General features: G+C 38.1%; 1 protein-coding gene across 3 annotated transcripts in view; it reads right to left on the bottom strand.

The window, feature by feature from the left end:
* The window catches only part of NUP188 (nucleoporin 188), a 44913-nt gene that overhangs the window by 28465 nt on the left and 1817 nt on the right, over positions 1-14631 (bottom strand). For all 3 annotated transcript variants that reach the window (XM_036854947.1, XM_036854949.1, XM_036854948.1), the window contains exons 2-8: positions 9755-9809; positions 8690-8763; positions 5993-6077; positions 5348-5428; positions 4823-4867; positions 1395-1487; positions 1139-1258 (exon numbers count right to left, since the gene is read on the bottom strand). In XM_036854947.1, the coding sequence (XP_036710842.1) occupies positions 1139-1258; positions 1395-1487; positions 4823-4867; positions 5348-5428; positions 5993-6077; positions 8690-8763; positions 9755-9809 (553 nt within the window). The remainder of the gene's footprint in view (positions 1-1138; positions 1259-1394; positions 1488-4822; positions 4868-5347; positions 5429-5992; positions 6078-8689; positions 8764-9754; positions 9810-14631) is intronic.

The raw sequence follows: 14631 nt of genomic DNA, 5'->3' as shown, positions 1-14631 counted from the left end.
AAAACAAAACTACCTCCCATGTGTCTTCTAGTATTTTTATAGTTGAATTTTAAAAAATTATATCATTGATATCTCTCTGATTTTCTTCTGGTAGAAGGAATGAGATAGAGATACAGTTTGATTTTTCTCCAGATGGCTACCCAGTAGTTCCAACACCATTTATTGAATAACCCAACATTTCCCCATTAATTCAAAATGCCACCTTTATCATACACTAATTCCCTATCAGCATTTGGTCTACACTAGACTTTCTACTATGTGCTATTCATCACTCTATTTATTCATGTACCAATGCCATGCTTTAAATTATTTTAGTCTTATTATCTAATAAAGCTTATCTTCCTTTCTGAAAAACTTCCTGGCTATTCTTATTTATTTTTCAAATGAATTTTAGAACTAGCTTGTCTAGTTTCAAAATAAAAGGCAAAGCAAATACTTGTTAGTATTTTTTCTAGGATCACAGTAAATTTATAGGTTAAAATAAGAAGGACTGACACTTGGTGCTGAGTCTTTATTTTCAAGAAGGCGCCATGTCTTTCCATTTGATTATGACTGTTTATATCCTTTTAGCATTTTAAAGTTCCCTTCATTTAGATTTTGGATTATAGTAAGCTTATTCCTGAGAAATTTATGCTTTTGTTGCTATTACAAGTGAGCTCTTTTCTTCTACTAAATATTTTAAATAGCTACTGTCTGTATTTTGGTTGAATTGTTTTAATAAACGTAATAATAATAATTATTTCAAAACAAAAAAGGTCATGTTCTAATCTATAAATCTATAAATGCACATTGGTTTAAGATTTAGGATAAAACAATTAGACTAGTGTCACACACTTAATAGATAATGATAATAAAGAAGGTGAAATCTTCGGTTTAGAGTTTTATTAACCACTAAGAGAATATTTCAGGTAAGAAAAAAAATAAATTAACTTGAGAGACAAAGTCAAGGGGAAGGTCCAAATTAAATACCATTAGTTAAAGTCAATGTTTTGATTCATATCACATGTTTAAACTGTTCTAAAGAATGATAATTTATAAATGTTTTAAGTTCATAGGTGAATAAATAATTTAACCTAGAGCTCTATGAGCAGATACACAATTCTCCTGAGCGTTACAGGAGGGCCCAATAACCACATACCATGAGGTTTCCATGTGTCTCCCATGTTGGTGCTTCAGTTTTATAAAGCTCTTCAAATTGCTGTCTATATTTTGTAACTAGTTCCTTTTCCAATTTATCAACACAGTCTGCATATTCAACCTTAAAAAAAAATCCAAAACAGTAACTTATATCTTGAGTAAAAGGTAAATATTCAAATGAACAGAAATATGAATAAATTATAAAAAGGACTGAATTTTACAGGGTAAAGAGAAACAAGAGGACTAAATGGGCTTACCCTATAGGGGTGTCTTTCATCTTGGAAATAAGTGAGAAGGTGTAAGACACAACGAAGAATACAGGTTCTTTCTTCATAGTAATAATCTGCAATCTGGGAAGAACCCAAAGATTCAAAATCAGTTACTCACCTTTGCATAGAAGACATTCAATTTTAAATTTATTGATTAAAAAATCACTTAAAGATGTGAATGGGGGACTTCCCTGGTGGCGCAGTGGTTAAGAATCCACCTGCCAATGCCGGGGACACGGGTTCGAGCCCTGGTCTGGGAAGATCCCACATGCTGCGGAGCAACTAAGCCAGTGTGCTACAACTACTGAGCCTGCGCTCTAGAGCCCGCGAGCGCAAACTACTGAAGCCCGCGCGCCACAACTACTGAAGCCCACACGCAGAGAGCCCGTGCTCCGCGACAACAAAGAGAAGCCACTGCAATGAGAAGCCCACGCACTGCAACAGAGTAGCCCCTGCTCGCCGCAACTAGAGAAAGCCCACGCACAACAATGAAGACCTAATGCAGACAAAAATAAATTAAAAAAAAAAAAAAGATGTGAATGGAAAAGTTAGATCTGTATAAACAATCACAGAAATGGAAACAGTGTTAGGCCAAAAGAAAGCAAAAAACCTTCATGAACTAGGATACAAGTAAAGTTATACAAAATAAAAGGAATTATTTAATGATATAAACAAGTTTTCTAGCATGATTTCTCAGTTGGGCATTCAAGTAATACCCAATGCTATAAACTGACAGGCCAGGTACTTCCCTGGTGGTCCAGTGGTTAAGAATCCGTCTTGCAATGTAGGGGACGCCAGTTCAATCCCTGGTCAGGGAACTAAGATCCCACATGCCACGGGGCAACTAAGCCCGCGTGCTGCAACTACAGAGCCCACACGCTCTGAAGCCCACAAGCCACTAGAGAGCCCACGTGCCACAACTAAGACCCAATGCAAGGCTTCCCTGGTGGCGCAGTGGTTAAGGATCGGCCTGCCAATGCAGGGGACACAGGTTCGAACCCTGGTCCTGGAAGATCCCACATGCCACGGAGCAACTAAGCCTGTGCGCCACAACTACTGAGCCTGCACTCTAGAGCCCACGAGCCACGACTACTGAAGCCTGCGTGCCTAGAGCCCATGCTCCACAACACGAGAGGCCACTGCAATGAGAAGCCCGCGCACCGCAATGAAGAGTAGCCCCCGCTCGCTGCAACTAGAGAAAGCCCGCGTGAAGCAACAAAGATCCAACTCAGCCAAAAATAAATAAATAAAGAAATAAATTTATTAAAAAAAAAAAAGACCCAAGGCAGCCAATAAATAAATAAATAAATAAATAATTTAAAATAAATAAATAGACAGGCCAAATACATGAAAGCAAATATAAAAATACCATTAGTATATGTCCTAATTGCTTGTAACTGATGTACCCAGTTCTCACTAAATACCAAATAGGAAACTACTTCAGAAGTCATGGTCAAATTCCATGTTAAAATGAGATCCTATGCCCACTCTCACCAGTTCTATTCAACACAGTATTAGAAGTCCTAGCCACAGCAATCAGAGAAGAAAAAGAAAAGGTATCCAAATTGGAAGAAAAGAGGTGAAATTGCCATTACATGCAGATAACATGATACTATACATAGAAAACCCTAGGGCTTCCCTGGTGGCACAGTGGTTGAGAATCTACCTGCCAATGCAGAGGACATGGGTTCGAGCCCGGGTCTGGGAAGATCCCACATGCCGCAGAGCAACTGGGCCCGTGAGCCACAATTGCTGAGCCTGCGCGTCTGAAGCCTGTGCTCCGCAACAAGAGAGGCCGCAATAGTGAGAGGCCCGCGCACCGTGATGAAGAGTGGCCCCCACTTGCTGCAACTAGAGAAAGCCCTCGCACAGAAACGAAGACCCAACACAGCCATAAATAAATAAATAAAATTTTTAAAAAATAATAAAATAAAAAAAAAAAGAAAACCCTAAAGATTCCACACAGAAACTACTAGAACTGATAAACAAATTCAGCAAGGTAGCAGGATACAAGATTAACATACAGAAATCTGCTGTGTTTCTTTACAATAACAATAAAATATCATAAAGGGAAAGTAAAAAAACAATCCCTTTTAAAATCACATCTAGATAATCAACAAGGACCTACTGTATAGCACAAGGAATTCTATTCAATATTCTGTAATAACCTATATGGGAAAAGAATCTGAAAAAGAATGGACACATGTATATGTAAAACTGAATCACTTTGCTGTACACCTGAAACTAACACAACATTGTAAGTCAACTATACTCCAAAATAAAATAAAAATTTTTTAGAAAGAAAAAAAAAAAGAAAATCTCACCAAAAAACTTAGGAACAAACCTGACCAAAGAGGTGAAAAACTTATATGCTGAGAACTATAAAGTATAAAACACTGATAAAAGAAATTGAAGATGATTCAAAGAAATGGAAAGATATCCCATGCTCCTGAACTGGAAGAATTAATATTGTTAAAATAGCCAGACTACCCAAAGCAATCTACAGATTTAATGTGATCCCTATCAAATTACCCATGACATTTTTCACAGAACTAGAACAAATAATCCTAAAATTTATATGGAACCATAAAAGACCCAGAATTGCCAAAGCAATCCTGAGGAAAAAAAACAAAGCTGGAGGCATAACCCTCCCAGACTTCAGACAATACTACAAAGCTACAGTAATCAAAACAGCGTAGTATTAGCACAAAAATAGACATATGGGGACTTCTCTGATGATCCAGTGGTTAAGACTCCACACTTGGAGGGGGCGTGGGTTCGACCCCTGGTCAGGGAAGTTCCACATGCCATATGGTGCGGCCAAAAAAAAAACAGACATATGGATCAATGGAACAGAACAGAGAGCCCAGAAATAAACCCACACACAGCTACAGTCAATTAATCTTTGAAAAAGGAGGCAAGAATACACAACGAAAAAGATAGTCTCTTCAGTAAGTAGTGCTGGGAAAGCTGAACAGCCGCATGTAAATCAAGGTCGAAGATACAACATTTCCTCACACCATACACAAAAATAAACTCAAAATGCCTTAAAGACTTGAATATAAAACATGATACCATAAAACTCCTAGAAGAGAACAAAGGCAAAACATTCTCTGACATAAATCATAGCAATGTTTTCTTAGGTCAGTCTCCCAAGGCAACAGAAATAAAAGCAAAAATAAACAAATGGGACCTAATTAAACTTACAAGCTTTTGCACAGCAAAGAAAATCATAAAACAAAAATACAACTTTGGGGGTGGGGGGAGATAAAGAAAGAAAGATAAAGAAAGAGAAAGAAATTTAAAACTTCAAATTAATCCTACTGCATTTAAAAAAGCCAGCAATGCTCAGAACAAGGTCAAGAATCTGTTGCCCAATTTTACATCAAAGAATGGAAATGGTGACTAGCACTGACCTTCAGGATTAAGGCCTGGCTCTGCCTCTCATCTTGCAGTACCGTCTGAAAGAAACAAGAACGAAGAGCCATCTTATTAGCAAAATCAATTAACAAAGAAAAAGGTAAACATCTTTACCTTACCCTTCAAGATTATAACTGCCCGTTCATTTCTGGATACATTTTTTTACCTAAGTGTATCCAAGTCTGTGCTCAAATCCCTGCCCCTCTCCTCTGGCCTCAAGTTTCTCATATATAAAATCAGGGGCTGGAAAGGCTAGATGTTGTCTCAGGTCCTTTTCAGCTCTGACATCCTGCGATTCTATGATTAACATGTCAATCTTTGACCTCTCGGCCCCTCCAAGTCTGAGCACAGACCTCGACTTAAGCATATGTTTTTTAAAGCTTTACAAAGTCTTTCCTGAGAATGGCTGTATCTGATCACCTATCTCTGTTGCAGAGAACTGGTACCAAAATCCTGAATTATCTAAAACCAACAAGGAAAAGGATAAAGGCAGGAGAAGGGAGCTGGACGTAACTACAAACCTTTAGTGAGTCCCGAGTACCTCTGTAATCCTCTTGAAGGTAACACTGGAGTAACTGCACACTCTGTTCTTCATCAAGACCCTGAAAACAGAGGTTACAAGGGAGGAACAGCCACCTCAGGTCAGAAACCACAGAGAGCACGCAAAGCAATCTAAAGATTTGTTCTCTAGAATGAACACGGAACTTGAATAAACAAAAATTATTTTAAAAGATTTCACACAACATAATTTTAACCCAAATAGGAGAAAAAAGGAGCAGCCACTGACATGTAATTTACATGCCAGTTAAACTTACATGTCAGAAACAACTGTGCTTATTCACCAAGAACATTAATATAGCAGCAGGCATGATCTGGGTTTCCAAAATGAAAAGGAAACAGCTACATAATTAAATACAATCTAGGCGACTTAACTAACACCCCAAGTATGCTGAAGAAAACTACGATATGCAGTAAACAGGGTCAGGCAACTTGACTTGTGGCTTGTAGCAAGAAGAGGTGCAACTTGGGCATTTTTGAAATATAATATGCTCAATTTAATCTTTAAAACTGAAATAAACTGAATTTTCACTAACAATCACTAACAACAAAACCACGCATATCCACCCTGCAGGTAATAAACAGAGCCAGTGCTAACTTTTACTCACCAAAAACTTGCTGATTCTTAAACCCAGTTCCTTCAGTGGTGAAGCTACATCTTTATTAGCTTTCACTTTTTCAGCTGAATTTGGACTATGAAAAGAACAGTGAATCATTTCCTCATTCTCAATGACCCTCTAGGGGTTGAAAACAAAAATATTAAAGATATTTTTACCACAGACCTTTTTCTGCCTTTTAGGTGCCTATAAAATACACACACGTGCGCGCGCGCACACACACACACACACACACACACACACACACAAAGTTCATCTCTACAGACTTTATAACACAAAACTATGTCTAAGTAATAAATACAGTATATGTTACAAACTATAGTTATAACTATATTATTTGTAGATCTACTTAGTTACATTAATTATTTTTGATCCTTGTAACTATCCTGGAAGGTAAACATTACTATCCCCATTTTACAAATGGAATTACCAACACTTAGAAAGAATAAATAACTTACCAAAAATCCCACAGCTAATAAAAAGTTGAGGTGATTTTAAAACCAGGTCTGTTAGTATACATACATATATTATCTATATCCACTGAGAAGGCCTAGAAGCTATGACATTCCAGTAGCAGCGAGCACACCCAGCACCCGGATCTGTATTTCTAATACCATTCTCTAACAAAAGGTATCAGGACTCCTTGGAGAAATGGCTGATTCTAGAGCTGGGGTGGGGAAGATACTAGATGAGCCTGGAGCATCTTGTAATGCCAGAAAGTAAGAAAATACTCAGAAAACAAAAGCATGGGGACACGTCAAAACCTCAAAGAACGCCCAACGGCCAAAGCTGGAACAAAGTATAAACAAAGTATGAAATACATGAGTCCATAATGATCTAAATAAATGAATGAATGAATAAATATATATATAAATAAATGGGGAAGAAGGGAAAAATCTTCATTACAGAAGGAGTCCCAGTAACACACATATATGCTACCCCCTTCAGGAGGTAGTTTAATTTCACTACGCCCACACACTGCAAGCGGGCTATACTGAGTGACTCACTTCCAAAAAATAGAGTAGGGAAAGAGAAAAGAGTGACTTTACAGAAGAGATACTTGGCAAATGCTACCTTACACAAGTGAGCAAGGTTAACATCACCAGTGACTTCATGTGGATAACATGTATCCTCTGCCATGATGTGATAAGAATGGTACTTCACCTCAGTATATTCTTTCCAAAAACCCACAACCTCAATCTAATAATGAAAAAAAAAAAACAAAAATCAGACTTCCAAATTGAGGGTATTCTACTACAAAATACTTGACCAGTCCTCCTCAATACTATTCAAGGTCATGAAAACCGAGGAAAGACTGAGATACTGTCACAGCTAACAGCTAAGGAGACATGACAACTAAATGCAATATGATACCCTCGGCTGAATCCTGGAACAGAAAGAGGACATTAAAAAAAAGTTTAAAATGTTTAAAAATCTGTGTTAAATTCAAATTAAGCCTGCAGTTTAAAAAAAAAAAAAAAGTCTGTCAGACTTTAAATCCCATGCTACTACAAAGGGAACTTTTGTCTTTAAAAAAAGAAATTCATACCACAAATGCCCATTCTGTGAACTAAAGCATACTGTTGTTGGATTTTTTTTTTTTTAGAGAGACTCTCACATTTCACAGAAAATCCACAACACAAAGGCTAGTATAAAGTTAAACAATAAGGTCTGAAAGAGGCAACACAGAATGATGATTAAGAACACAGACACTGGAGTAAGACTGCCAGGTTCGAATCCTGGTTCTACCACTTACTAGCTGTGTGACCTTGGGCAAGTTACTTAACCTCTTTGTGCCTCAGTTTCCCCATCTGTAAAATGGAAACAATAATAATAAAAATACCTACATGTGACAACACAGTGTTTATCTTTTTTCAAGTCCATATATTCTGGATACATAGTAAAGTATTTGCAGATAAAATAACATGATGTCTGGGAGTTACTTCAAAATAATTATGGGGGAAGGGTTAATAGATGATCAAAAAAAGAAAGTTCTTCACTAAACTAAGAGAATGAAGATGGAAGGCGAAGATGTAATAAAATCAACAGGTGTTCAGAAGTAGAAGGGAAATGAGGGCAGCTTGAGAACTATGATGCATAATAGAATGAGAGCTGGACTAGGAATTAAGATAAAAGAGTCTTCTTTTTTAACCACTTTCTATTTTATTATTGTTCTTTTCCACTGCCGAGCAAAAACAATCTATATATTCAAACAAAGAACAAACATAGTACCTATCTCAAAGGGCTGTTGTGAGGATTAAATAACTTACCGTAGTCTACTGCTTAGAGCAGTAACTGGTACATAGCAAAAAATACGTGAGTGTCAGCTGCTATTTTGTGTCAGCATTGTTCACTGCTATATCCTAGCATTTGGTGCCGACAGTCTCTCACACAAACATGATGGACTGAAATAAGTATTAGGAATCTTAATTGAGTATTTAATAAATCCTCATCCCTGGATACTAGGGTTATACAATGGATTCAACAATACTGTATTTCCAGAAGGAATTTCCTTTTCTTCAAGAGAGAGAAAAAAATGCGCCCTACACTTTTTCCCTGGTTAGCCAAATTATATACCCTCTGATCTAACTAACCCAGTAATATCACAGGCTCCTACATGAGGGTGGTTTCATCTATGTCAGTTTCCTCAGGGGAATTACTCAAATGAGACCCACAGAATTGCCATACCTGGGAGGTTTATAGTAAGAAAGCCCTTCTAACAGCCGCTGCCAATGTTTATTCAGCTCTGCCTCAATCTGATTCTGGAAAAGAAGAAGGAAATTATACAAATGCAATTTTAATCAGATTCCAGGATCACACTGAGGATAACATATTCCTTTGAGTCTTTCTAATATGCATTTTTCCCCACAGTTGAAATAATTTTGAATATAGAATTCTGTAGCCTGCTTTTCTTTGCTTAACATTCTAACATAATGATTCAACCTTATTATGAAAATCTTGATAAACATCCTTTCTAGTGGTTGCATAATATTTTATCAAGTGGCTAGATCATAATTTATTTACCATTCTTCTAATGTTAGATACATTTAAGCTGGCTATAATTCTTTATTTATATGAATAACACTATGGTAAACAGCTTTGTGCCCAAAACAATTTCTTTCTTTTAAAATATATTCTCAGACGTGGAATTATCAGATGAAGGCATATCAAAAAATGTTAAGACTCTAAAAATGATGTTAACATTCATTATGTTAATTACAATAACAACACTAGTAATAATTATACGTCATCTTAACACTTTAGCCTCACAGAGTCAGAACACTCAGGGATCCAAATGAAGAACTGTTCTTTATTGATTATATACTTGGAAATGTCCTAAAAACCTCAGCCTCTGTGACCTAAGCAGCTAGCTAAACAGAAAAGGAAGAAAAGGCAAGTCAATATGAGACAGAGAAAAGGCCTGAGAATCTTTGTTAGCCTATGGTAATAAAATGGTGTTTGTACCCCTACTCTCAGCAGCCAGTCAAGCAGCATTGGTATCTTTTCAGAAAAGGAATCACTGAGGTACCAAGAAAAGTGGAGATTTAGAAAACTTCAACAGCTAGGCTATAAGACACACTGCATTTCAGCAAAGAGAAGTGGGGAATGCATAATGCCTATTTTAGGAATAAAATAGGAATTAATTTTAGGAATAATAAAAGGTGTTTACTTCCTATTTCAAAGAGAAGGGTATTTTTGGTAATGTAAACTACACAAAGAACCACAGAATCCATTCAAGAGCACACCACTTACCAGTTCTCTCAGAGCTGACCTTCCAAGCAAAATTGTCCACAGTTCTCTACTACTCCTAAAAAATGACAGAAAGCAGAGGTAATCTTGCTCTTTCGGAAAAATATATATATATATTTTAGAATTAATGAAACACAGTAATTAATGAATTACGGTACATCTTCTATGCTAAGAAGATGCCTCAATTTAGTATTTCTATCTCCTCCCTTCTCATTAAAACGTAGTGACCAATAAGGAACAAAAATCCAGAAAAAGACTAATCTATTTCAGGACCCCCATCACCTTCAGAAAATTTTCTAAATACATGACATAACGCACTTTCTCAATCCAGTACTAACAGTCATTATGAATGGCACTACGTTCATTCAATCATTAATGAATTCCCACTAGGTACCACATGCAGTGCTAAATACAGGAGATAAAAAAACACACGTGAGGAGTGGGACCAGGTCTTGGTGTCAAAATGGCGGCCTCCAGGACAGCACACACCGATGAGTATCCCCAGTACCTCCACCACCAGTGTCCTTGACCCCACAGTGAGCCGAAGCTGCCCCCCACACCGCGCCTCCCCAGAAGGCCCTCCAAGACCATCAACTCATCACTCAACAACAGGCATCTCTGGGGAATACGGATAGAGAGATGGAAAAAACAGTGGCTGTTCAAGGGCTTATCATATACATCTTATCAGAACCTACTTCAGATTTATATTAACTTAATTCCAGCAAGATTCCAAAAGTGAGTCCTTTAATGAATGTACATCACAGCAAGAGGAAGCAAAAAAAGAAAAAAGAAGGAACAGAGTGAACTGGTGAATCCATCTCCCAGAACAGGCTTTGTCTTCTCTCTAGCCATGGAGCCATGGAAGCAACTTCTGCTTCCGACATTACAAAGAATTTTCATATATCCTTTGCTCAGATTCACCAATTATTATTTGTTTTATTATTTTCTTTCTCCCTCTTTGTGTGTGTGTGTATAACTGTATTATATTTACCACACAAAAATGCTCATATTTGTGTACCTGTACACACACATATTTTTCCAAAACTATACAAAATTGTATTAGAGATATCATATTCCTTTATCCCTAGACACTTCAGTGTGTCTTTCCTAAAAGCAAGGACAACTTCATACATAGTACAACAACGGAAATCAAGAAATTTAACATTGATACCAAAAAAAAACCCACACACACATGAGATATAGTCCCTGCCCTCAGTGAGCTCTTCAAATATACTCCCAACCATGTGCTAACCCCAGTTCCTTCCCTCATCCATGGAAACATGTTTTGTGGGGTTTTTTTTAATCTAGAATTAAACTTCAAAATGTAACCATTAAGAAATTCTCTCAAGAAAGGATTATGGGGAATTCCCTGGTGGCACAGTGGTTAAGAATCCGCCTGCCAATGCAGGAGACACGGGTTCGAGCCCCGGGCCAGGAAGATCCCACATGCCGCAGAGCAACTAAGCCCGTGCGCCATAACTACTGAGCCTCCACTCTAGAGCCCGTGAGCCACAACTACTGAGCCCACGTGCCACAACTACTGAAGCCTGTGCGCCTAGAGCCCGTGCTCCGCAACAAAGAGAAGCCATCGTAATGAGAAGCCCACGCACCGCAATGAAGAGTAGCCCCCTCTCGCCGCAACTAGAGAAAGCCCACGTGCAGCAACAAAGACTCAACGCAGCCATAAATAAATAAATAAAAGTAACAATTTTTTTAAAAAGTCATAAAAAAAAGAAATGATTATAAAAAGCATAGGGATTATATTTTGGGAGATCCTAAATAAGCCCTAGAATAGTAACCTGAAATAACACTGCTTAGAAAGCCTATTTTCAGAGACGATGAAAAGGTCCTAAAAAAATATACTAGATAGTTAACAAGAAGAACGCAAGTTATATTAACTATGAGGATAAACTGAAAAATCTTTTCCCCATTAAGACAGTAACACAAAGCGCTATAGCCCTATCTATTTAAAAATGTTCAGGATTTTCCCATCAAAAGAGGATTAAAGACACCTAAAAATTATAAATCTTTCCCAAAGGTTAATGCTTTTAAGAAAACAACTTCGGGGCTTCCCTGGTGGCGCAGTGGTTGAGAATCTGCCTGCTAATGCAGGGGACATGGGTTCAAGCCATGGTCTGGTAAGATCCCACATGCCGCGGAGCAACTAGGCCCGTGAGCCACAATTACTGAGCCTGCGCGTCTGGAGCCTGTGCTCCGCAACAAGAGAGGCCGCGATAATGAGAGGCCCGCGCACCGCGATGAAGAGTGGCCCCCACTTGCCGCAACTAGAGAAAGCCCTCGCACAGAAACGAAGACCTAACATAGCAATCAATCAATCAATGAATCAATAAATAAATCTTTAAAAAAAAAAGAAAAAAAGAAGTGAGATTGTTGCATCATATGTAGTTCTAATTTTGATATCTGAGGACCTCCATTCTATTTCCCATAGTGGCTGTTCAAATTTACGTTCTACCAACAGTGTACAAGTGTTCCCTTGTAGGTCAAGGATTTTTTTTTAATAAATTTATTTATTTATTAAAAAAAAAAAGAAAAAATGTTCTAAGAGTGTTTCTCAAAATGTAGTTGGTCCTCAGCCCAAACAGCAAAATCAGCTGGAAACAACATAGCAACACTGCAGAATCCTGGTCATCACCCAGAGCTACTATTTCTCAGAGGTTGGGCATGGGAAATCTACATTTTAAAATGAGTACTCAAATGAATTCCTAAATTACCACTGCTCTAGGGCATCAGCTTGTCTCAGAGGAGCAGGTAAAAGACCTGGTCAGTATAGATCTTCTTTGCTTTTTTTTTTTTTTTTTGGCTGCTTTGGGTCTTTGCTGCTGCACGTAGGCTTTCTCCAGTTGTGGAAAGCGGGCTTCTCATTGCTGTGGCTTCTCTTGTTGCGGAGCATGGACTCTAGGCACGTGGGCTTCAGTAGTTGCAGCACGCGGGCTCAGTAGTTGAGGCACGCGGGCCCTAGAGCACAGGCTCAGTAGTTGTGGCGCGCAGGCTCAGTAGCTGTGGTGCATGGGCTTAGTTGCTCTGCGGCATATGGGATCTTCCCAGACCAGGGCTCGAACTCGTGTCCCCTGCATTGGCAGGTGGATTCTTAACCACTGCGCCACCAGGGAAGTCCCGATCTTCTTTGCCTTTTACGTTTGATATAGTGGCTTTTTTTTTTTTTTTTTGGCGGGGAGGAGTGGGGAGAAAAAGATTCTGCTACAGAACAAAAATTGGAGATAGATCACTGCCCTAGAGAAATACAGTAATTTTTACACTTACTACTTAAAAGACGTTAGCTATTTCTTTAGAAATTAAGACTCTCATTTGCAAAACTAAGTTATATTATGGTCTTTTTGTTATAAGGTGTCAAAAACAATGTTTATTGAGAATGAGTTTGATAACAAGATTAGCCAACATTTATTGAGCAGTTATGTAAGGCACTGTGCTAAGTAAGTCTTTAATGCTTTGTCTTACTGAATATTTCAACTTACTTATGAAGCAAATACTATTATTATCCCCGTTATCTCATCAGGAAACTAAGGTTTCAGAGTGGTTAAGTAACTTCTGTTAGACCACAAAGCTAATTTATAATAGAGCCAGGGCTTGAACCCAGGTTTGCAGGACTCCAGAGTTTAATCAGTACATTACACTGCCTCAAGCTGCACCCAAGAATTTCATGCTGCAAGCAGGCAAAGACTGAGGCGAAGCCTTCTGTCCTACAGTGGCAGACCATTCCCTAACACAGCGGCTGGCACACAGGAGAGGCTCAAAATATACATGCTAATGAGCAAATATTAAAGAATAAGAATGATATGAGTCCCTTTTAGACCTGCAACCTACCTGAAACAGAAAAGCTAGAAATAACAAATGTTATATGTAGAAGTGCCAAGAGAAGGCAGAATAAAGGAGAAAACAGTGGTTTATCAGGAAGGGAATCCTTGTGGAAATGAATGTTACTGGATCCTCAATTCCTACACATTTATGGTCTAGGAATAATGGGGATCCAAATAAATCTAAGACCTTCACAATACTCATAAGCTTAGTGTTGGGAATGATAAAGGATGTTAAACATACCTTACGCAATCAGCAAAAAAGTAGAAAGTACCAAAGGGCATGATCCTAATAATTAGACACTACAAAGGAAAATAACCATAGAGGACAGAAAAGAGTCAGAAAAGAGAGAGAGCACTGGGTACTGATCCAGGGATCAATGAAAGACTTCACCTCAAATTGAGATCTGGAGGTTTGAGCAGGTGATTTTCAAGACCCAACAGACATGGTTGGAATTGTGATGTCTAATTCAAGCCTCAGAGTAACATCTTCCATATATACTTCCAAGAAATGAAATAAGTGCTACAGTGTCTGTCATTTGTTTGCAGACACTGTAAATAAATAAAATAAATAAATTTGAGCTAAGTGTTTTGGGAAGAAACTAAGGCAAAGAAATTCAATAACTTGCCTCAAAGGTGAGGTTAAAAAAATTTATTGACTTGCAGTCCAATGGTCTAGCAGACAACATGGAATTCCATTCCTAAAAGAGCTGAAGTTAATGAAACTGGAAATTATCTTCCTTAGAGAGATCCATGTGGTTGGAAACCTTTGGATGAAAGCAACTAGGAGATTAGAATTAACAGTCTCTACAATTGAGTCCTTTCGATAGAAAGCCTGAGACACAGTCAAACTACTCTGAGATAGTTCTTTTGAGAAACACAGTTATAATATTCCACACGGAAATAATGAATATAAGCAGCCACTGCTCGTGGACGCTCTGACTCCACAGATGAGGCACATCTCTCTTGCATGAACTGAGGTTTAAGCTAAGCAGCAAGCTTTTCAAACCACGGGGTTTTTGTTTCTTTGTTTTTTAAGCACACATT

The sequence above is a fragment of the Balaenoptera musculus genome, chromosome 6 (genome assembly GCF_009873245.2).
Source record: "Balaenoptera musculus isolate JJ_BM4_2016_0621 chromosome 6, mBalMus1.pri.v3, whole genome shotgun sequence".
Lineage (NCBI taxonomy): Eukaryota > Metazoa > Chordata > Mammalia > Artiodactyla > Balaenopteridae > Balaenoptera > Balaenoptera musculus.
Note: the sequence above shows the minus strand (reverse complement) of the source record. Positions and strands in the feature narration are given on the sequence as shown.